We start from the raw sequence: 20,657 nt of genomic DNA, 5'->3' as shown, positions 1-20,657 counted from the left end.
GTCTATCAATTGAAGATTGTTGAGGAATGGCCAATCGCTAGTATCTCGCCTGATTCTTGGTTGTCGGGTTCTATAAATGCCGGCCCCATCGCGATCTAGTAACCCCCATAATCCGACCTAGAGTCGGCCCAATCCCGATCGACTTCACCTAGAAAGGCAATATCTAGACAACTACATCCAACAGACACTTCTTTATACTTGCAATATCTACTAATGGACACCTGCAACACCATTGTTTTCGTGCTACTAAGAAGTCGATGTTGGGATCGGAAAGATATCGCGACTTTGTAGATGGGGCTTCCTCAATCGTCACACAATCAAAGACTCTAAAGATATTGCAGAGGCAGTATATGTTTATCAGCTAATACGAATACCAGCTTCCATAGTCACTCATGTAGACTATACATGATGCCCTTCTGCTCTGTCCTCTTGCTAGATGTCCACTAACACCTTTCATCTGAGTTCTAGCAGATGGCATCAATAGTAAAGATTCCCTTCTTCCTGTGTCTGTTGAAAGTTTGGCGACGACGTTCTCCAGCATCATAGAGAAGATACATATAGGAGCCTAGATCTCTCCAGTGACATTGTCGTCCTCATCCATATCTTCATCCTTGACGGTGGCGTCGCTGAGCTCCTTCTTGACAGCCTTGGACTCGCTGTCGGGGGTCTCTGTTACTAGTGTTAGTAGAAGGCTTGATCTGAGGGCTAGATATGATCGACTTACTGGGAGCGCGACGCTTACGGGGAGTCACCTTGGGTGTCTCGTACGCATCCTCCTCGTCCGATCCGCCCTTCTTGGCTTTGGTGACTCGCTTCCGACCTAGAAGAAGGTGTTAGTTAGTCTACTAGAATATCGCGACTAGAAACGGGGTATATGGCTTACCAGGAGTCGCCTTCTTGACAGGGGTTGACGGGGCACTGCCGTCATTGGATTGGCTTTTGAAGGCCTCAATCTTCTTGTTGAAAAAGGTCCATTGGTTCTGGAGACTCTTCACGGTGCGTCCCTCCATGTTAATCTCCGACCAGTTGATGGACTTGCCCTCAGGCTTCAACTGGGCGATGATACGCAGAAGAAGCTCGTTCTATTGTACTGGTTAGACCCCTTGAGGATAGATCGGGGACAGGATCGGGACAGGATCGGGACTTGCCTTGGCTTCATCGGTCCAGGCGTTGGGCTTGACAGCAGCGTCAGACATTGTGTCAGTTGAATCAGGTTGATTCTTTCAGAAAGAGAACAGAAGAGGCGAAGCTCGAGGCGAGAGGTTTGAAGATAAGGCGTAGATAAAAGGAAGCGGTATGTCCTAGCAAAGGGCTTGCAGATAAACCGCAGATGAAATGATGGAAAACAAGTTGAGTGTTGAGTGAAGGAAGCAGTGAGATGAGGCCTAAGTCTGTTAATGAGAGGACTTAAATACTAGAAATCCGAAGTAAACCTAGATGCGATAAAGCGTTTGAATAGAAGAATAGAAAGTGTCAGGGGCAGTAAACAAAAGGACGCCCCCTCACTAGACAATTGCAGAAAGCAAACGGCTCCTAGAAAAGATCGGACGAAACGGCCATTGCAATGAACCACCCAACGCACTCCGATTGTAGTCCAAGGGTCACCAGCAAACGGATAGAAGAGAGGATCAATAAGAGAAATAATAACTAGAACTTACTTTATATATTGGAATGTGTCGTTGCTGGCTGCTATTTGCAAAGGTAAAGAGCCTGTTGAAGGGGCTTCGGATATTGTTGTTGTTGTTGAAGACTACTGACTCTGGTCAGAAAAAATGTGAAGAGGAGAAGAAAGAGAGAAAGGTAGAATACTTGGAGGATGGGAATTATATAGCTCTCACGATCACAGAGCACAGCGAATCACGCACGCACGAAGGCTCTCAAATCCCAAATCTCGCAACCCGAGCCAGGGGCTAGCGCACTGCCGCCGTGAATTTGCCAGTGCCTGACACTGCCCACGCCTTGAGAGGTACCATCTCGTCTATTTCTATGGTTAACTCGTGCCATCATATACACGTCTTGGATTCCTGTCTCCAAAGACCAAATCGCTGATGCCAGTGAAGCCCCAGTCTCGTCTGCAGCGAGAACGCCATTGATGCAAATCGCCCAGTTCAGTTGCCACTAATAATCAACAACAAAAACCACTATCAAACGTAACGAAACGAAACGAAACGCAATGCAACATAACTGCCAGCTCCACGCACCCCATGCTTGCATCGCGCCTGTTGCCTCCCAGATCCAGAACCTGCTATCCTCGTCATCTTGTGGACTCCTGTAGAAACCCCGAAAATCACTCTGTATCGCGTTGCTATATGTGGTATCCTCTCCAGTGATCAACAGCTAAGTAGGTACGTAGCAGTTAGTCTTCCTGGTATCCCATGTTGACGATAAAAAGACATTAAGACGAAATTCGACCCAATCCATAAACTGTCAACTCCGCAAAACAAAACCAATCAATTACTTCATCTTCATTCGGAACGCCATGAATTCTCGGAATCGGTGTTCATGCTCCTCGCATGCAGCCGCCCAGCGTCGGCGAACATCCATATCCTGTTCGAGCCAGTTGTAATACTCCTGAATGTCAGCATCACCCCGGTTTTCCAAGAATGAATACCCCTTTTCTTCTCGGGTACGAGTGATGTGCGACTTTCGGGTGGCAAAATGGTCGACGACTTGGGCGTTGAACGTGTCCCATTGCTTCAAGTATTGTTCAAAATCTTTGACATATGTCTCCCAGGTAAGCGCGCTAGGCTTGACGCCGTTAACAGCAGCGGCAGCTGGGATTTGAGGAGCAGTAGGTGCTGTCGGAAAGATCAATGGATGGACCTTAGGTAGCTTCATTGGAATCTGAGGCGCTGCTTTGCTTTCAAATGGCAAATTATCCTTCAGGTCAGAGAAAGACTTCAAGCCGGAACTCTGTTGAGTGAATGGCGCCACGTTTCTGAGGTCAGCGAAGCTTGCTTGGAACTCTTCACTGTCTTCAGATCCCATATTGTTTGGATTGAATGCCTTTCTGGGACTCTCAGGTCTGTGCTCGTTACCATTGACAGTGTCAACATTGCCAGGTCGCCACTCGGGTCTGGTGGGCTCGACATTGATGTTTCGGGCAGCATGCGGAGCAGGTACCACTCCAGGAGCCTGGTCTGCTCCAACGGGTTGCTGAGGTTGGCTCACAGGCTGAGCAGGTTGTGGTGAAGGCGTAGTCTGAACTGGCTGGGGCGAAGGTATCTTGGGAGGTCGAGGTGGCGGCATGGAGGACGGCGCAGGAGGAGTATCTATGTCCATAGCCTGGGGACTCTCAGCAGCAGGTGGTTCTTCTTGCACCTTTCGGCCACGCCATTCCAACACCTCATCTTCACTGCTGCTGTCGTCCACAAGATTGGCATGGCTTGACTTTTTGGACGCCTTCGGCTTTCGTGAGTTTGTTCGGGTAGACCGCGTGGGAGATACCGACTTTGACGGCTGAGGAACAAATGTTTGGGGACCAAAATCCCAACCTGCAGGGTTAAAGGCCGACTCGGGCTTAGCAGAGTCGGATCTCTCAGCATCGGACATGAAACTTGGTGTACTCTTGCCGCTCATTGGGGGCCGCTTCCCTGGGGATTGGCGACCTGGTTTTCGGGGCCTACTTGGGCTATCCTGTTCAGCTCCACCGGCATTGAACGCCCACCCAGTAGCATCTTCTTCGTCAGCAAAACTAGTGTTAATATCATCAGTACTTCGCCGAGAGAATCGATGGTGGTCAGGTGATGTTCGTGAGAAAATGTCATCATTGACAGGGAAACTAAAACTGTTCGAGTAAACTTTGTTAGCACGATTCGGCATGCTGGGGTTTTTAGAGTCGCTGTCTTGGAGCTTCGGCTTCTTAGCAGGGCTGTCAGGACTCGCGTTGTTGATGAGTTGTCGTAAGAGCTCCTGTTGCTGGCACTCAAACGGGGTCAACTGGTGGGTTGAATCCTGTCTACCACTAGGCGACGACTGAGAAGGCTTGATGGGGATTTCATATGGGCAGTGATTCCCCAACGAATCATACCCATGATGACCACGACACTTGTTGGAGCTCTTCGGGATTGGGCGGCTGGATATTGTAGAAAATGAATTGGCATACATTGTTGGGCCACCAGGTGAATCAGTTGCTGTCTCATAGTTAGTAATAAGATGTTTGAATTGACGACTTTCACTGACGTTTATCATTTGCGGGAAACTCGGTGGCCTGCTGGTTAGGTCCCAGCGGAACACTCTTGAAGCCACTGCGAGTTTTCTTCAACGGCGCCTTAGGACGGTCTGCCGGGTCCCGAGGTATCGAAGGTTGTTCAGGAGCCTTATTATTCAAAGGAACGTCCTCAGCCTTTCCACCCTTCGGTGCACTGGCGCTGCGTTGTCGGTTGAAGGCTTCATTCTCAGAGGCAGATTGATCTTGGCGAGTTGCTTCCCGAGTACTCTTAGCCCGGTTGATTGAGATGCCGTCGAAAGGGTTAGTCTTTTCGCCTCCGTTTGACGACGCATAAGGAGTGCTTTGTCGGGGGTCGGCTGTACTGTCTCGGTCTCTGAATTGGCTTAATGGATCAGGCATCGCAGTTGGAGGAGGCCGTTGGGGAGTAGGAGGAGGTGCTTGTTGTGGAATGTCAGAGCCAAATCGCTGCGCATATCGTTCCGAAGCAGGTCGCGAGCTGTAGTTGCTACTTGATACAGGTGGTTCATCGCCCCCTGCTGTCCGAGGATGGAAACCTGTCTTTCTTGCACCAAACGAGGCCTCTTGACGTTGTCTGGCAGATTCAGTCCGTGGTGGCGGAGGTGGAGGGGGAGGTCGTGGCTGATCGTTCGCTTTGGCCGATGCACCCTTTCGCATGTTTTCGAATGCTCGGGCAGCATTCTTCTTCGATTCGGCATCTGATGCTGTATACTGCTTTGCAGTGGGAGGAACCCCCGTAGAGAAACGTTGCCATCTTTGTGCGCCCGATGGCGGAGCTCGAGGATTTGCATTGTTGCGCCGAGGAGGGGGCGGATACTGGGCGCTGACGTTTGACCAAGGGTTACCCTTAACACCCGAAGCTCCTGGGAATCTACCGCGCCCTCGCGAAGCATCGTGCTTGGCTTTCTGTTCAGGGTCGGAAAGAATTTCGTGCGCCGTTTGGATAATCTGGAACTGGGTGTTCACTTCTGCCTCTCGCCCAGGATTGCGATCTGGATGATACTTGAGAGCTACAATTCGTGTCAGCGGCTGTATGAAGGGCAAGAGCTTCGTTGGTCTGTACCAAGTTTCCGATATTGTTTTCGAATTTCCGCAGCGTCTGCCGTCGGTGGCAGCTCTAAGTCTGCATAGTAGTCTCGGGGTGTACCCATCGCGATGAAGGGGCCCCAGTCCACTGGCAATTAGGTTCGCGCAACCTCAGGATATGTACTTGTAGTCTTGAAGGGTTCGGGTATCAACAATCTAATAGTTTGCGGAAATGCATCAAGGCCGTCTTCGGTGTTGTCTGTATCAAGCGGCGTTTCAGGTCTGCGAGAGACTTGTCGTTGGAGTTCGAATTGATCACTGTTGCACAATGGGGTACTGTACTCAAGTGCCAGGGTACGTTCTCGATCGAGGTGCACGAGTAGGAAGTCGTACCTTGAAGGTTTAATGTTAGCACGTATAATCACTAGAAAGTCGAGATCAAATCAACAAGGTTGAGCAAGGGCCAAGGGGTCATGGGGACGACCAGAGAGCGAAAAGCACAGAGGATATATCTGATCAGCCATGGAGTGTCGCGAGGATGGACCCGGTGTCGGGTGGCTACCTCAGCTAACTGTGCCTCTTGACATGCGCAGCAACAGAAGCGGATTGGTGGTACTGATTGGCATGTTACTGATCCAAGGAAAAGGGAGAATTACCAAGATGACGTCAAATATTCAACGTGAGGCTGTTGATCAAGGAGCGGATCTGTATGACCAAAGATGAGACTACGTTTAGTCTAAAGAGGGGATGAAAAGGTCAGTGAATGAAGGCGGGGATGCGATGAAAGTGCCAAAAGAAAGAGGGAGGGAGATCTGAAGCTGGTGGTGATCGGAGAATAGGTAGGTACTGTACCTTTTTTGGATCTAGGCGGAGCTCAGGTGAATGAATGGGTGAAGTCGAAGGGTGATACACTTGAACTACCAGGACCCTAGTTCACGAGGCCGCGTTGAATGGCTGTGGCTCAGCTACAGGGTTCGCCTTTCGATAGACGTTTTGGACCCTGAATTTCGCGGCAGATGTTTCGTAACGCTTCTTTCGATGTGACTTTACTAAGAAGTGATCTTGGAATGCGGTAATTAATTTTGTTCCTGAACTTGGAACCTGTTGGCGTAGGTGAAGCAGATTCCTGTCAGAGTATCATTCGGTTGCCCGCGCATATGTAGAAGAAAACAAACATGTGGCGGGGTCTTATATTTGTACCAGCAACCAATCCCCAGAACCCCACTACATGGAAGACTCCAGTTGCCATTGTCTGCAACTCCAACAATGAGCTACCTATCATCCGATAGTTGAGGTATGTGATTCATATCACTATCTCTGCGAGAGTAGGCGTTCTATCAGATGGCCTCTCTGTCTAGTCTATAAGATGTTGAGTTTATGGCATTCCTGGTAATCAACCTCGAGATGCCCATGCTTAGATAGCTTCAACTGGACCCCTTAAACCTTTTGGTTACCTCAGTCATGCACAGGAACACAAGCCAATCTTCATTTTCGCTTTGAGTATCTGGAGGCCTTCTGGCATCCTAGCACTGCGCTAGTTGCCAGACATTCATTTCCTGATAATCTCCCGAGACCATCGCCACAGAGCCACGCAAGCACTGCCACATCTCTAACTGCTGTATCAGCTTCACATGAGGATTGGCTGGTTGGTGTAAATCTCAGAATGAGTCTGAGAAACAACTCAAGTTCGAGTGAAATATTGTGAGTCTAGAAATGCGTTATCAGACTTGTGGCAGATATCTCGGCATGGCGATATTTTAAGTCTCTGCTAGCAAGATGGAAACACTGCTTGACTTGTTTGCGCATGTGATCAATTGAAGATAATCGATATGCAGTAAAACAGGGTTGGCTTACAAGCCACGCGGAATGCTAACCAGCGTCGATGCGGATCTGACAACACGCTATACAAGCACTTTAGGCTCTTGGGGTTGGTTAAATGATTAACCAAGTGTCGATACGAATACATGTTTGTCTAAATATGAGTATCATGGAAGAAAACCAGACACTTGTCTCCGTCCAAAGGGCACGCGACATAACACAACCGTCATAACTAATACAATGCTTGGCCACCTTGTTATCTACTAAGTTATATCATGCGTCTTTCTATCCTATCAACTCCCCTGAGGTGCCTTCTCAGCCGCAAGCTTAGCTTCCATCTTCCTCCGCGCTGCAAGAATCATCTCATCCCTTCTCCTCTGCAGCGAAGCTTGCCTCTCGTCCCTGTTCGAGCTCCATCCCTTGCCCTTGGCATCCTGCTCCTCCTGCGACGCAGTATCCAATTTGTCCTTGAGGTTATACCGGGTGATAAGATCCGGCTGCGCTGGCTTATCCGGCTGTCGAGACGCCGTCGCTGCGCTGCTGCTCGGTGAGGATTGGCCCGGAGGAGGCGGTGGTTGGAAAGTCACGGGGGGCTAGTGGTGATACTTGTCAGCGAGAGGCCTGAAAGGGCAATAGCACAGGTTCACCATACCGTGTCCAGTCGTCCTGCTAGTATTCGCTCTGTCGTGCTCTGGATGTTTCCTCCGTTGCGCTGCAGATCCCATAGAATACTCCGTCGATCCGCCTGCGGAAACATTTGCTGTATTCTCTCAACTGCAATCTCTCTTGACCGGAGGAAAGCTTCAGGGGATCGTGTGGGCCGAGGTGGCGACGGTCCTCCAAAGAACAGATATCGTATTATCAAGCCTGAGACGACCAGGATGGCCAGTAGATATGGCAATGAGATTTGGTCGTCCGCCATGATGTATGAGTCGCAAGGAAGAGGCGGACGTTTGGAGGAATTATAGGAGGCTACACAGGTTCGACCGAGAATAGGTGGCTGTCCAAGAAAGATGCCGAGATGACGATAAGTATGTACAGTTGTAGTCCCACGAGCTAGAGAGAGCTTGGGTCGTGGGTCGGTGGCATGTAATAAGCGTTGCTCTTACGGCAGCGAGCCCACCCTGAAAGATGGGGCGCTACGTCAAATTGCATGTGGGGAATCCTCGGCTAATCATGTTAATGACCAAACTTGATATCAGAACCAAATGAGACGCTGCCTTGGGGCACTTTCAAATGTCGATTCCTGATAGTTGATGATTGGGCAGAATCATTGAAGTCAAACCCTGGCCTGGCGTCCATTGCGGCCACAGTGAATTCTCATATATGTCACAACATTCAAGGCAAACAGTTATTGCGCAGAACTGAAAAGCATCATTTATTGACACGACAGTCCCATATCCAGGCGATAAGCCAGCCCTCAGTGATGGAAGAGCGTTCATTCATAACCCAGGTCCGATCCCATCCCCACGAGAAACAGTTGCCCTGTCTTGATGCCGTAACGCCCCTTTATACGTTTCTTACGTATCAGTCACCCATGCACACCTGTTCCAAAGGAAATTCTCTCCAATCGTGGTGCTCAGTGCTCCTCCTATCAAGGTACAACCTGTGCCTGACCTAGTGTTGTATCTAGCTCGCCATAGTATAGAGTGAGTTCTTTCTGTGCGCTTGTTAGATGAAATCGTCTAGACCCCTCCGAGATGCACATACACGCTCTTTGCGCCAGGAGTTTGTGTCCCAGACGACGTAATAGCCTCGCTCATGGGTAGGACTCAGTATTTGAGGAGTCATGTGCTCGTCTTTGGTCAACCACATCTGGAGTTTCTTGTGCCACCTCCAGTTTCGAGAATGTCTATCAACAAGTCAGTTGTTTTCAATACAGTGGGCAGATAGGATATCGCCTACAGCTCAACTGCAGCCATTTGTTGCTTTACATCTGCCGTACAGCTGTAAAAGATCCAAAATAGAGTCTCTTCGTTGAAACTCTGGATTTTACTCTCGATAGGTTGCACATTCGTCACGTTATAACAATCCGGCAATCGAAATCTTCCATTGGAGAGGACTGGCCGAGGAGGTGCGTCATCAAACAGCGAGTAAATCTGAGTCGAAAACAACCTGAGAAGCCTATTAGCAAACCCCCCATCGCTAGTTTAGAGAAAACAAACTCTTGAGAATTGATGTCAAGACCCAGCGAGTTAGGGTCCATTCCCACAACCATCGCGTGGTAGTCAGGATAGTTGTTCATCAATGTTGTCAAGCCCTTGAGACCCCACTTGTCGGATGCTGGCATACCCTCTAGAGGGTCAATGACGTTCTCAGTATCGAGTCGCTTTTGCATGGTTTGTGCCACGTAATTCGTGGCGCTATAGTCCGCATTGTTATAATCCGCTACATTAGAAGCATCGTCTGGCAACGCATCCTCCTTGGAAGACTTTTGCCGGGGCTCTTCCAGGCCAGGAGGTTTGCCGTCTTGCGGTCTTGAAGAGCCTGATAAAGTAAGCATTTGGAATCGCGGGCAAGAATGACGAAAACCGACCAGGGGCTCCAATGCCAGGCGGCGACCTGGCTTCGTTCGCTCGGCTCGTAGCCGACAATGCGTTCAGAAGACCATTCCCCCTATTGCTTACCGAGGGTCCAGCGCCGGTGGCCTGAGAGCTGAAGCCCAATGATGACATCAAGCTCGCCGTCCGATCTGATCCCATCTCGCCATTCGAGGTCTGATTCAGTGGTGGAAAGTCGTCAACGCTGCTTGATTGAGTTTGTTGTCCAATGTTGCCTTGGTTACCAAATCTGAACCCGCCTTGCCCTCTGGAAGAGGTGGGACTGAACATATCATCCTGGCCACCTTGCTGAGGGGTAGCTTGGTTGCGCGGACTGGGACCACCCAGGTTTCGCGATCCCGCTGTCGACCACATAGACGACTGGTTGGGGTTCGACATCTGGGCGTTGTTCGATAATGATGGGAATTCGCTAGTCTGCATTAGCAAGCGCGTCATTGTGACTAGCTTCGGTTCGAATAATTCAATACCGGACAGGTATTGAAGCTCCGATAATGTGTGCCGCAGCCATATACGTACGATAGGTCGAGTGATGTTGCAGGTTGAGAGCCCGACAAGCTCTGCGCGAAGCTCACGTTTCCGCCAAGTTGACGAGCTGCGTTTTGGGGACCTGTTCCCGCCATGGGAACCCCTCCAAACGCCCAGCCAGAGTTGTTGTTCCCTATATTTGTCCCCCGGTATTAGCCTAAGGCCGTCTTCGATGCAACCCAGCCAAAACAACAGCGCGGAGATCGCAATCACTTCTGAAGCGCATACCTAGTTTTCCGTTCGGTAATCGATTCGTTCCTGCTCGTCCTGGTTGTTGGGGTTGCTGTTGACCTCCAAAGCCACCAGGCATCCCGCGGAGTGTCTGTGGCACTGCCCCTACGATTCGATGACATCGTCAGCGTTATCCTGCCAATGCTCGCTTGCTTGCTTGATTCTTGACCATCCAGCCTTCTGCTCGTAGCAATCTCTCCGACATGCCCCCAGCCTGATCCTGATCCGCGTTTAGATCCATTGAAGCGATCGTGGCGACATCCGAACAGGGTCAATGAGGGTCGCGGAGGGGGTTGAAAGCCGTAAAAGGGAGTTTCACAAGGCTCGTGAGCGTAAGTGCTGGCGCACAGCTCTCTCTCGCGTGATGATATGCCGAAAAAAATACGAAAGATGACGAAGGTTTTGCAGATTTCGCTGGCAGCGCGGGGTCTGGGCTGCGAAGGAATAACGTCGTGGGGGGTGCGTCCTACCTGGCCTATTCATGATTGACTGTAGAGGTTTGTCGCGATCAACAAAGTGGAGGTGCTGCTGGAATACAATGTTGTTGATTCGAAGTGTCGTAGCAAGAGGGTTCGTTCGGTGCGACGTCGATGTGTTTTTGTGCGGAGGTTGACAAAATGGTAGGGATGTTGTTTGTAGATGCGATCGTTTGCTTTCAGAGCTGGCCTTATTCGCCTGGGGCTTTAGGTTTGCTACTGGTTGGAGAAGGGCTCACTCACTGAGAGAGAAGGCTGGACATTGGAATGAGGTGGAATGGACGATGATCCGGGCGGGAATAAGTGGGGACGCTCCAACATCATGGCAAACATCGCCAACAAACAACGCCTACAAATAACACCAGCCTCTATTAGACACTGTGATATATCGAGTAACAATAGTAGTTAATATAGGCGAGAAGATACGGAGGTCAATTCCCATTCATTCAGCTTCAGTAGAGCTCAACTGCTTCAGTGACCAGCCACCACTAATGAAACACCTCAGACATCCTAGAGTTATCATGCACCTCTATTCTATTCTTTACTCTACGTAAAAAAGGCTAGCTCAGGGCTTTTTTGAAGCTGTCTTCAAATCCAACACCTGCTACATTCCTTCCAATCAGAATAATCTTCCCCTCCTTGGGCGTTTCGTCTCCCAACGGCCCGTCATTTATCTCAAAGACCTCCCTCACCCCCTGCAACATCTTGACCTCCCCATTAGCAAACACAAGCCGTCCCTTGGACCGATGAATCTCGAAATCACTCTCCTTTTCTTCTTCAGGAAGTTTACTGTCCCATAGTACCGATCGTAACCAACGATCAACTGTGTCCAGTTGTCCTGGCTCAAGGCAGCCAACGGGTATGGTGACGGTCGATATGGTCTGACCGGTTAGCTACATAACCTCTTACAATCATCATATATCAGGCGGGAACTTACAGGGTCGAGGTGACTATGTCCCTTAGCATTTGCGTCTGACTCATTGAATTGGTCATATGCGTGCAAATCAAGCAGGAACCCCTCCAATTGAGGGACTACACTCCTCTCCGTTACATGGATCTTAGCAAGACCGTTGATTGACTGGATTCTTGCTTTGACCCGGTTGAGTTCCGTCTCTGTAACCATGTCGGCCTTGTTGATTACGATCACATCAGCATGGGAGATCTGAACATGTGCTGTAGTCATGACAGGGCCATGACTGTGGTCGTCGTGTCCTTCGACAACACCATTGGGGTCGTCAAGACTGCGCAAGATATTCTTCGCATCTACGAGCGTGACTATTCCATCCAAATAAATTGTGCTTCCGAGTCCGTCGTCTACCCAGAAGAGGGGGGCTAGGTTTCCGGGGTCGGCTAAGCCAGTGGTTTCGAGGAGGATGTAGTCAAATGCACCTTTCTTTGACATGAGAGACTCTATCGCATTGACTCCTGTATCCCTAAATTCTGTTAGCACTGTAGGGGGTGGTTGCTATACATGCAAGACGTACTTTACGGAACAGCAGATACAGCCATTGCCAACTTCTAACCATTCTTCAACTTGCTCACCACCCTTGTTCACAGTAAGGGACTTTTCAATGTCGAGCGCTGCAGTACGACTTAGAAACGTAACGACAATCTCACAACCGAGCACTTACAGTCTCCAAATTCTATACTATGTTAGTGGCTGTTTCTAACAAATCGTGGTCCGTCCTAACCATTCATGATGACAGCGATCTTCTTGCCATGTTGAGCCGTAAGGATGTAATTTAGCAAAGTGGTTTTACCAGCACCGAGATATCCTATCAACTATTAGCGAATGAAATAAATGGTGGCTGGCAGTAATACCTGTCACAATTGTGATGGGAACCTTGACTGTAATCTCCTCATCCACGTCGTTGGTGGTTATATCAACCAGCTCTGGCGGGGCATCGTCATCAAAATCCATGACTGTTGTAGTTAACGTTTGGCCGTTTAGATCAGGCTTTTCTTTAAGTTCAAGAACGTTCGAGGAGTAATTCTAGCGGCCGGTAAATATCGGATTCTTTTCGTCGTGAGTTTAGACTCTTCTCGATCAATAAGAAGCACTCACAAAATATCTTGAAACCATGCATTCAGAAGCTCCGTGGTATAAGTTGCCCGGTCCCCCTTAGCTGCATGCGACGGGCATTTCTCTGTTATGCATATAGCGAATCCCCACCCTAGACCCCCTGGTGAGCCTAAGGTAGCCCTGCATAGTCTTCTGGGGGTCATAAACCGGCTGACGCTAGACCAGGGTGCCAAATTTAACTGGTCTAGAGACCTACTCGAATGCACTAAGATGGCCTAAGTCTTTTCGTCACTTGGAATAATGGTCCTGGGCTTTCTTGCCTCCCCTTGCCATGCCAGCCACTTGTCAACCCAGCGCAGCCTTGTGTGATATTAACCGCCCAGTTCTCCCCAGATCTTTTTCGCCCAACATCGCAAGTTTTTATTAGCAACGACCATAATTTTGCAAGCCATGTCTTTAGCACCGAGCTCCCCTAGGCTCCCAAGCCCTCCGCCAGCTGCAGAGATTCAAATGGCACCTATGTCTCCTTCTGGCGGTCCTGCAGCCAGTCTTCATACGACACCCCAGGAGCAATCGCAGCTTGAAGCCAGCTCTAGACGGCGGATACACCCAGGAACAAAAGCAGCAGATATGGCTGCTGGACCTCCTTTGATACCGCTACAAGAGGTACCTTGTTTGCGCCGTCATCATAATATGTGTGAGCCTTGAAGCTAACATGATCCAGCTCGACTCTGCATTTCAACTCCAAGAACACCTAGCCGCCCTCCACTGCTACCATACTTCCTCCAACACCCAGCCAATCACCCGTGGCACCGCGCTACAGCTTGCGACACCTCCCAATGGCGTCGACCGGACCATCTGGCTCTATGAGCTCTGCCGCTTCCTCATCTCGCAGTGCAACTCCTTGATCGTTGGCTTCCTCTTCGACACCCCGCCATGCAGTGCGAGCACGTGCCCTGAAATGCGCGCTTCCGAATGGCAGTTCCTCTGCGCTGTCCACGAGCAGCCCAAGAGCTGCTGCGCCATCGACTACTGCTGTCACACCCTGGACTGGGCTGCAAACGTTGTGACCGACCAGAAGATCTTCCCAAGCCGCTTTGTCGTCCATAATGACAACCACAGTAAGAATGTGGGCGTCAAGAATCTCGTCAATGTGTTCCGCAGGTTGCATCGCATATTCGCCCATGCCTGGTTTCAGCATCGTGGTGTGTTTTGGTCTGTAGAAGCCGAGACAGGACTGTACGTCCTGTTTAAGACTGTGTGCGACTTGTATGATCTGCTGCCTGCTGAGAACTACAAGTTGCCTCCCGAGGCGGAGGGACTCGAGGCACCCCATACTGAACAGGAGCCCGAGAAACCCCCTCCCACCATCCTCAAGCCTTCATCGCATCAACGAGGCCCTCCTGCCGAAGAAGACAACATGCATCCAACAAGGACAAATACTCGACGACACATTCGAAGTAGTCCTTCAACGGGAAGTGCTGTGACAACTGTCATTGAAGCCGAGGAGGAGGAACCCGCTGGAGTCTCCAGGAAACTAAAGGATATGCACCTGACCGCTCCCTCGCCCGTGGAGGAGGAGCCAGAAGTGGCCGATGTCCCTGTTATTGTTGAGCAATCAGTCGTGGGAGAATCCGGGGCACAGTCCCACAATCCCCCAGCTGAGAAGGCAGAAGATGATGATGATGATGACGATGAAGATGAAGAAATTGACGATGATGCCGACCAGACAGTCGTCGGGTCTGTTTCAGAACAAGACTCTGCAAACGATGATGACACTCAAACGGATGAACATAAGCCGGCCGCGGACTCTGTCGAGTCTGCGCAATTTACAGATACGGGCGTTGCAGAGGACGAGCCGACAAAGGAAAACGCATCTGCAGACTCAGCACCAGATGCGGATGCCCCTGAATCTCCAGAGGCCAAGGACAAGTCCTCAGAGGATGCGGCAAAGACCACAGATACCAAGTTAGAGGACGAAACCAAAAAGGATGAGAAGTAATAGACGGATCAAGGCGATATCCATTTGATTTCATATCTTGTCTTTCAGGATATGGTAGTATAGCATGGCAGAGTTACCTGCCCACTGTATAATAACACAATTGACCACACAATCATCCTCAGTAGTCAATACATAACCAACCTGACGGTGGTACTGGTACCGTCAAAATGCCTGTTGAAACACACAATCTTCCAATAACTCCTTCACGTGCCAGCATCATGGCTGTAAATGCGTTTTATCTACCCTACCACGCCTAAAGATTCCTTGCTCTATTCTTGCGTGTGTAACCCCGAAACAGACCACGAAGTTTCCTTCTGGCCAAGGAAAAGAAGTGTCGTAACTGGTTGCCTGCCTCGAAATCTTGTACCTGCTAGAGAAACAACAATCTCGAAAATCTGCCCACAAAGGTGAATTGGACGGTAGAAGAAAAATAGGGGGATAATCTAAATAATCATGAGTTTGTGTTGCAATTTCTGTCCACTTGCGTGGTTCGGGATAGATCCCAGCCCCTGAATACATTCATCGCTTCGCACCGGATGAATCAATACTGGGGCCTGAAGCAGAGTCTGGACTAGAGTTTGACGGGGCATTTGCATCGTCCATCAATGACATCTTGGCGAAAATATGTCGAACCTCACGAACACTTTCTTGCTGGGCTGTGACAGCTGCAGCGTTCCGTTCATCCGCAAAATTACGGATTTCCTGTAATACTGGGCTGAATCCTTCTTCGTTTGGCAGCCACCAGTTTACGCAGTCGGGTTCTCGGAATAACTCTGCCATTTTTGTACGTAGCGGAAGAGGATGAATATACCTACTCAATAATTAGTAATAATTCGGTTTATGACCCTTCGACTGGAGGATGTAGACGAGTTTTGTTCTTACCCCATAGTCTCTAGTAAAGCAAACTTCCGGCGAAACCACATGTGATGCCTCGCATCCTGAGGGCAGAAAAGAGCCGCAATAGCAATACATGCTTGTATCAGAACCAAAACGCCTCTTGGAGTTGAAGGCCAGAACTCCAATGTTTCAAAATATTGGCATGTCCTATAGGCATGGCGGTTTAGATCCGCAAACAGTTGGTCCGGTCTCATTCCTGATGATTGGCATTTGTGCATTATCATGATGCTATTCCATTCTGCGCATAGAACTGTGACGTCGAACAGGGGGAAATCGTAAAGTATTCCAACCGTATAGGGATTGACAAAGTCGTCCGGGTCGAGAGTTTCTGCCGGAGGAAAATCCTTGATAAGATATTTGGGATCCTGCAGGGCGGGGTCGCGTTTCTCCTTCCACTCTATGAGCTGTTGGTTCAAGACTTCATGCTCTTTCACAAAGTCCTCCTGGGATATCTGCCCTCTACTACCTCGGGCGAACAAAATCGACATGTCGTAAGAGATCAGGCGAAGCCGTGCGGACCACGCATCGATTTTCCAATGTAACTCATCTGGGTTCGACGTAATCCCGGATTGATAAAAGTCCAACATCGCTTGAAACCATTCGCGCGGCAGATCGGTAGGGAATCCTCCCATGAGGGCAACGAAGTTATCGAATCGCGCGTACCAGCTGAGGCACATGCGGCCAACGGGCGTCTGCATCACTGTCTGGGGGGTGAATATACTCGTTATTATTTCGAAAGCTGCTTTTTGGTGTCCCATTAGATTGACCCAGTCGCCAAAATACTCCTAAGCAGTATAGTTAGAATATGAACGCTAGGTGGCGAGAAAGGATTGAAAAATACCTCGATAGTGGCAAGCTGCAGAATAGTGAGAAGAGTAGCAACGTTAGGCTTTTCTCGTCTCTTAAACAAGCCCAAGAGCTGCGTTACGCTCTTATTGTAATACTGTAAGAAGTCCTGGAGCTTTCCCTGTGGGTTTCGAAGAGTAATATGGTATGCAGAGAAGCCTACGAGCGCGTTGAGCAAGGGCTCGTGGCGAGTGGCCATATTCGGAAGAATCTTTGTAAAAAAGCCATCCGAGTCCAGGGGTATACAATAATTGAAATGGTTGAGGTTTTCCACGAAAAAGGAGAGGCCTTGTTGGTACTCCGGTGGTAGATGTGACCAGTCGGCTTCGCCTGTCTGTATAGGAAACTCGGAGGAGGAATAGACAGCTGCAAGGCTACTTGGTGTTGCTGTTGCGGTCGATGGCGAGACACTTTTTGACTGTCTGGAGAGTACCGAAGACTTGGTTTGGTCTTCAGTATCTTCTTCTTGGTCCACAATCATTTCTAATTTACCCTCTTGTTCGATGTCCTCGTCATCCTCTGATTTGGACGAAGTTGGACTGGTTTGTTGAGCAGAAGTTGCAGTATCTTTGGATTTGCCGCTCGAGGCTGAGGATCCTTTTGATGACGGGGGGTCCGGGTAGACACATTCTCTATTTCCCTTCTTGCAACCTTGAGACTGTTAGCATTTCCATCTTCAAATCAACAAGTCCCTGCAAGACTACACGCACGTTCACATATTGGTCTGGTTTCGTCGCACTGGGAAAGTTAGGTATGCTTCCTACTCGGTCCTCAGTTACATACCTTAACTCTCCTACTGCGGCACATGAAGCAGCCTGATCGTGTTCTTCGATGCTTGACATGATCAACTGCTGCAGGGGTACCAGCCGCAGACTTTCTGCGAGCTTTCTGCGACTTGTTCTGATTGAACATCATGGGATCTGGAAACCCGGTAAAATATCCAAGTTGCTGATACGGACCGGGTAACGGCGCAGATACCATCGGCATCGGTGCTCCATGCATTCGAGGGTCGAGCATCTCCTCCGAGGATGTCGCGGGATTCATCCCTGCCCCGGACATCGAAGACAGGAAGTGATGGTAGTAGTCTCCCATTGTGACTAGTCGATTAATGCGATATTGAGTGACTCGATGCTTCAGTGGTGTTGAAGTAGGAAAGAATCTAGTCAACAGGTCGCGATTCGCATGTTTTCCAAAGCTTTGTTTACTGGCTAGAGTTGCTTCAGTTATGGAGTAGTGATGTTAAGCAGCAAGGTGGACAGGTCGTTCTTCGAGATACTCAGACGGAGCAGAAAGGTGCGAGTAACCAAGGGCTGGCTACTGGCAGTTCAGTCTCAATAATACTGTGTAGAGGGTCAGGGGTGTTTCGAACGGGTTTTCAACGGGCGTGTCTTCACAAACAGTGAATATTAGAACCGCTATCGCGGGTTGACCAGTAATTCAAATCCTTTTCAAGATCTGAAGGACGGCAAAGGGTGCAAGGTGCCTTTAGGGTCCAAAAGCTTCCTACAGACGTGCCCAAGAAGAAGTCGAGGTCAAGGGAAGGATTAGTAGTTGTGACTTTGTTGTCACACTTTGATAAATCTCGTACACGGAGCTTGAACCTAGTTCTCGTGTCACGCGGCGGTTTGCAAGATGGTTCTTTGGTCACTGACGAGGGAGGTCTGAGATAGTTGTAAGGTAATGCGAGAGGGGCCTTCAACGACAATAAGGGAATGCATGTATCGCGGTTGGGGAACGGAGGGGCACTGTCACCTGTGACAGGGAGGAGAGATTGATCGATGCAAAGTTGTCAAGGCTCTTTGCTGTAGGGAAGATGTTAGATTGGTTACTGATTCCAGATCCACGTAGGGGGCGTATATCAGAAAAACGGCAGCAGCGGGGACACGGTTGACTTCAGAGTGGACTGGTCAAGCAGTTGGCTGCTGAGCCCCTGGAGATGAGGTTGAAGGCCAAAAACGTCCTTGTTCCCTGAAGTAGGAGCCTGTCGTATGCAAGATGCAAGCCTGACGGGGCGTCAAATCGTTGTTCAATGAGAGAGCCTGAGCTCGTGGGTCCCGGGAACCGGCCAAGAGCTTTAAGCTTGGTGCCCTTTGACTGCCTGACGAGGGGACCGATCCCACGCCCACTGACAAGCAGGTCATCAAACCACGGGTAGATGGCCCGGGCTGGAATGTGACTCTGGCACTGGGAATAAGACACAAGTAGGTGACTTTGAGCAGAGGTAACAGTATCAGAAGCTCACGAAGAAGGATAAGGGCTCCGTCAAGAAAAGCTTTTCGAGCACAAACAAACGTGGATAGACATGTGGAGGAGTGAGTGTAAGACGAGCAGGGTCTTGTACGGAGTACTGGTTCAAGTGGATGTGTGCGTCCCGGTATCCGTACGGTATTGAGTTTCCACAAATTCGAAAGATTTCGGTAGAGCTGGGTCAGCTAATAATAGAGGCAGTTGAAGTAGTCTTAACATATATGACTTATTGGTGGGAGAGAGACAAGGCTCTGGGAGCGCTTGTAAAGGCTGGGGCAGATTTCCAATCCACGGCTAAGGTAACTAGTACGCGTCGAGTAAAGAGCGACAATTGTGACATGAGGTTTGGAGCTGACGATGACATATAGCCCTTGAACGGCGCGTTTAATGGGGTTAGTCAGGACGGTGATCGAGAGACAGGGGTGAATAACAAAGATTGGGTCGACACAATGGATGATGTTATTGCCAAATGGAGCGCGGGGCGGGCTGAGCTTGAGTTTGGGGGGGGGAGGATGTTGGATGGGTTGGGATGGATAGGATTAGTTAGGTAGGAGGGATGGAGTGAAAGGGGACGGAAGGGAAGGAACACGCCCCAGTTGCATCGATGACAGGCGTGCCTGCCTACACCTCATCCATTAGGTTCATGCCTGCCAATCCGATCCAATCCTACCTTGCTAGGCATAGGAAAGTTCTTTCTTTCCTCTTTCCATTCACTTGGCCTAAGGCACCTACATAACAAACTCCTCTCCCATTTGGTCATTTTCGTTTCTACCCCCGAAATCTTGTATTTCATGGATAATTGACTGACAAGGATACGAATACCCCCCGAACCAGCTCCGCTTTGTTTGACATGGAATGGTTGGAATGCGCCCGATCTCCTGGGTCTTGTTTCTTCTCTGTACCTACGTACCTCTAGGAAATGCCGTTAAAGCTTTACCACACTGGGACAGTGCCGAAGCCGCAGACGGACATTTGCAGCTGATGGGTCGGCCTTAATTCTTTGCAGTCGGAACCGCTCCCCTGGCTTTGTTGAGCTACCATGTTCCAGTTAAAAAGTTTGTGATGGATGGGGAAGGGTTGGATGTATTCATTCACCATGCAGGTATGTATTCGTCCATCCATCTGGCCTTGGCCTAATGCAGCTAAAGAATGCGAAATAGCCTTGTCCTAATTTTCGCCTTCCTCCTGACCCCTACTAAACTTGAAAAAGTTGCTCACCAGGACGTTCAAGTCCAGATATACGACTATCTTCTTGCGTACAAAACGATATCGCATTGTCGATCGTTCCAGCTCGGGTTTTTACTGGCCAGACATAATGGTCTCAGTCTTCAGTCAGCCACGCGAGTGGACAGCCTAATACAATCAGTGAAATGAGGCTGACATAACAAATCAGTACGAACCTCTATAATACTGAAACATAAGGAGACACGCCGACCACAACGATGGCACAGAATCCTTGGGGGTCGTTCAAGGCTGTGTCTGTGCTTTCGACGTTGTTCTTGTCGGGAGGCACTTCAGGGATCACCCATGGACAAGGTCAATCATCAACGGTGATGCAACCTCCCAGGACTGTCAGGATGGAAGTCATTGCTTTGGACCAAAGAACTGACAGACTCCCCAAGGATATGCTGCAGTTTTCACCGGTGCAGCATGATTTGCCTCTGTTATTCGGATACTCGATGGCCTTATTATCTTGTTCACCACTTCTTACGTACAGAAAAGCAGCCTTGAGGTGTTTCCTCATCCTTACAAACTTGTACCTGTCATTGGCAGGCTTGACATTGAAAATGCGGCCATAGTCCCTGCTTCCAGATGG

At 49.6% G+C, this 20,657-nt stretch overlaps 7 protein-coding genes across 7 annotated transcripts; 1 reads left to right on the top strand and 6 right to left on the bottom strand.

Annotated features, from left to right (window-relative positions):
* Positions 1 to 565: 565 nt before the first annotated feature.
* FPRO_02476 (uncharacterized protein) lies at positions 566 to 1,196 on the bottom strand (the record flags this gene model as incomplete). The annotated part of the gene is made up of 4 exons (XM_031227419.1): positions 566 to 669; positions 725 to 820; positions 884 to 1,082; positions 1,134 to 1,196. The coding sequence occupies 4 exons, from the start codon at positions 1,194 to 1,196 to the stop codon at positions 566 to 568; spliced, it is 462 nt and encodes a 153-aa protein (XP_031077857.1).
* Positions 1,197 to 2,454: 1,258 nt separating this feature from the next.
* Positions 2,455 to 5,340, bottom strand: FPRO_02477 (uncharacterized protein; the record flags this gene model as incomplete). Its single annotated transcript, XM_031227418.1, has 4 exons — positions 2,455 to 3,787; positions 4,106 to 4,133; positions 4,183 to 5,199; positions 5,253 to 5,340. The coding sequence occupies 4 exons, from the start codon at positions 5,338 to 5,340 to the stop codon at positions 2,455 to 2,457; spliced, it is 2,466 nt and encodes an 821-aa protein (XP_031077856.1).
* A 1,986-nt stretch (positions 5,341 to 7,326) lies between these two features.
* Positions 7,327 to 7,955, bottom strand: FPRO_02478 (uncharacterized protein; the record flags this gene model as incomplete). Its single annotated transcript, XM_031227416.1, has 2 exons — positions 7,327 to 7,626; positions 7,686 to 7,955. The coding sequence occupies 2 exons, from the start codon at positions 7,953 to 7,955 to the stop codon at positions 7,327 to 7,329; spliced, it is 570 nt and encodes a 189-aa protein (XP_031077855.1).
* A 672-nt stretch (positions 7,956 to 8,627) lies between these two features.
* On the bottom strand, positions 8,628 to 10,429 carry FPRO_02479 (uncharacterized protein; the record flags this gene model as incomplete). The annotated part of the gene is made up of 7 exons (XM_031227415.1): positions 8,628 to 8,693; positions 8,744 to 8,885; positions 8,939 to 9,148; positions 9,199 to 9,520; positions 9,570 to 10,003; positions 10,111 to 10,252; positions 10,348 to 10,429. The coding sequence occupies 7 exons, from the start codon at positions 10,427 to 10,429 to the stop codon at positions 8,628 to 8,630; spliced, it is 1,398 nt and encodes a 465-aa protein (XP_031077854.1).
* Positions 10,430 to 11,386: 957 nt separating this feature from the next.
* On the bottom strand, positions 11,387 to 12,747 carry FPRO_02480 (putative dopamine-responsive protein; the record flags this gene model as incomplete). The annotated part of the gene is made up of 6 exons (XM_031227414.1): positions 11,387 to 11,707; positions 11,764 to 12,259; positions 12,311 to 12,407; positions 12,458 to 12,469; positions 12,518 to 12,601; positions 12,648 to 12,747. The coding sequence occupies 6 exons, from the start codon at positions 12,745 to 12,747 to the stop codon at positions 11,387 to 11,389; spliced, it is 1,110 nt and encodes a 369-aa protein (XP_031077853.1).
* A 621-nt stretch (positions 12,748 to 13,368) lies between these two features.
* FPRO_02481 (uncharacterized protein) lies at positions 13,369 to 14,851 on the top strand (the record flags this gene model as incomplete). Its single annotated transcript, XM_031227413.1, has 2 exons — positions 13,369 to 13,515; positions 13,574 to 14,851. 2 exons carry the CDS (start codon positions 13,369 to 13,371, stop codon positions 14,849 to 14,851), a joined length of 1,425 nt encoding a protein of 474 aa, XP_031077852.1.
* Positions 14,852 to 15,370: 519 nt separating this feature from the next.
* FPRO_02482 (uncharacterized protein) lies at positions 15,371 to 17,686 on the bottom strand (the record flags this gene model as incomplete). The annotated part of the gene is made up of 5 exons (XM_031227412.1): positions 15,371 to 15,662; positions 15,734 to 16,533; positions 16,590 to 17,245; positions 17,305 to 17,332; positions 17,378 to 17,686. 5 exons carry the CDS (start codon positions 17,684 to 17,686, stop codon positions 15,371 to 15,373), a joined length of 2,085 nt encoding a protein of 694 aa, XP_031077851.1.
* Positions 17,687 to 20,657: the final 2,971 nt, after the last annotated feature.

This window comes from Fusarium proliferatum (genome assembly GCF_900067095.1).
Source record: "Fusarium proliferatum ET1 genome assembly, contig: FPRO_scaffold002, whole genome shotgun sequence".
In the NCBI taxonomy this organism is placed as follows: Eukaryota; Fungi; Ascomycota; class Sordariomycetes; order Hypocreales; family Nectriaceae; genus Fusarium; species Fusarium proliferatum.
This window is presented reverse-complemented; position numbering and strand designations above follow the sequence as displayed.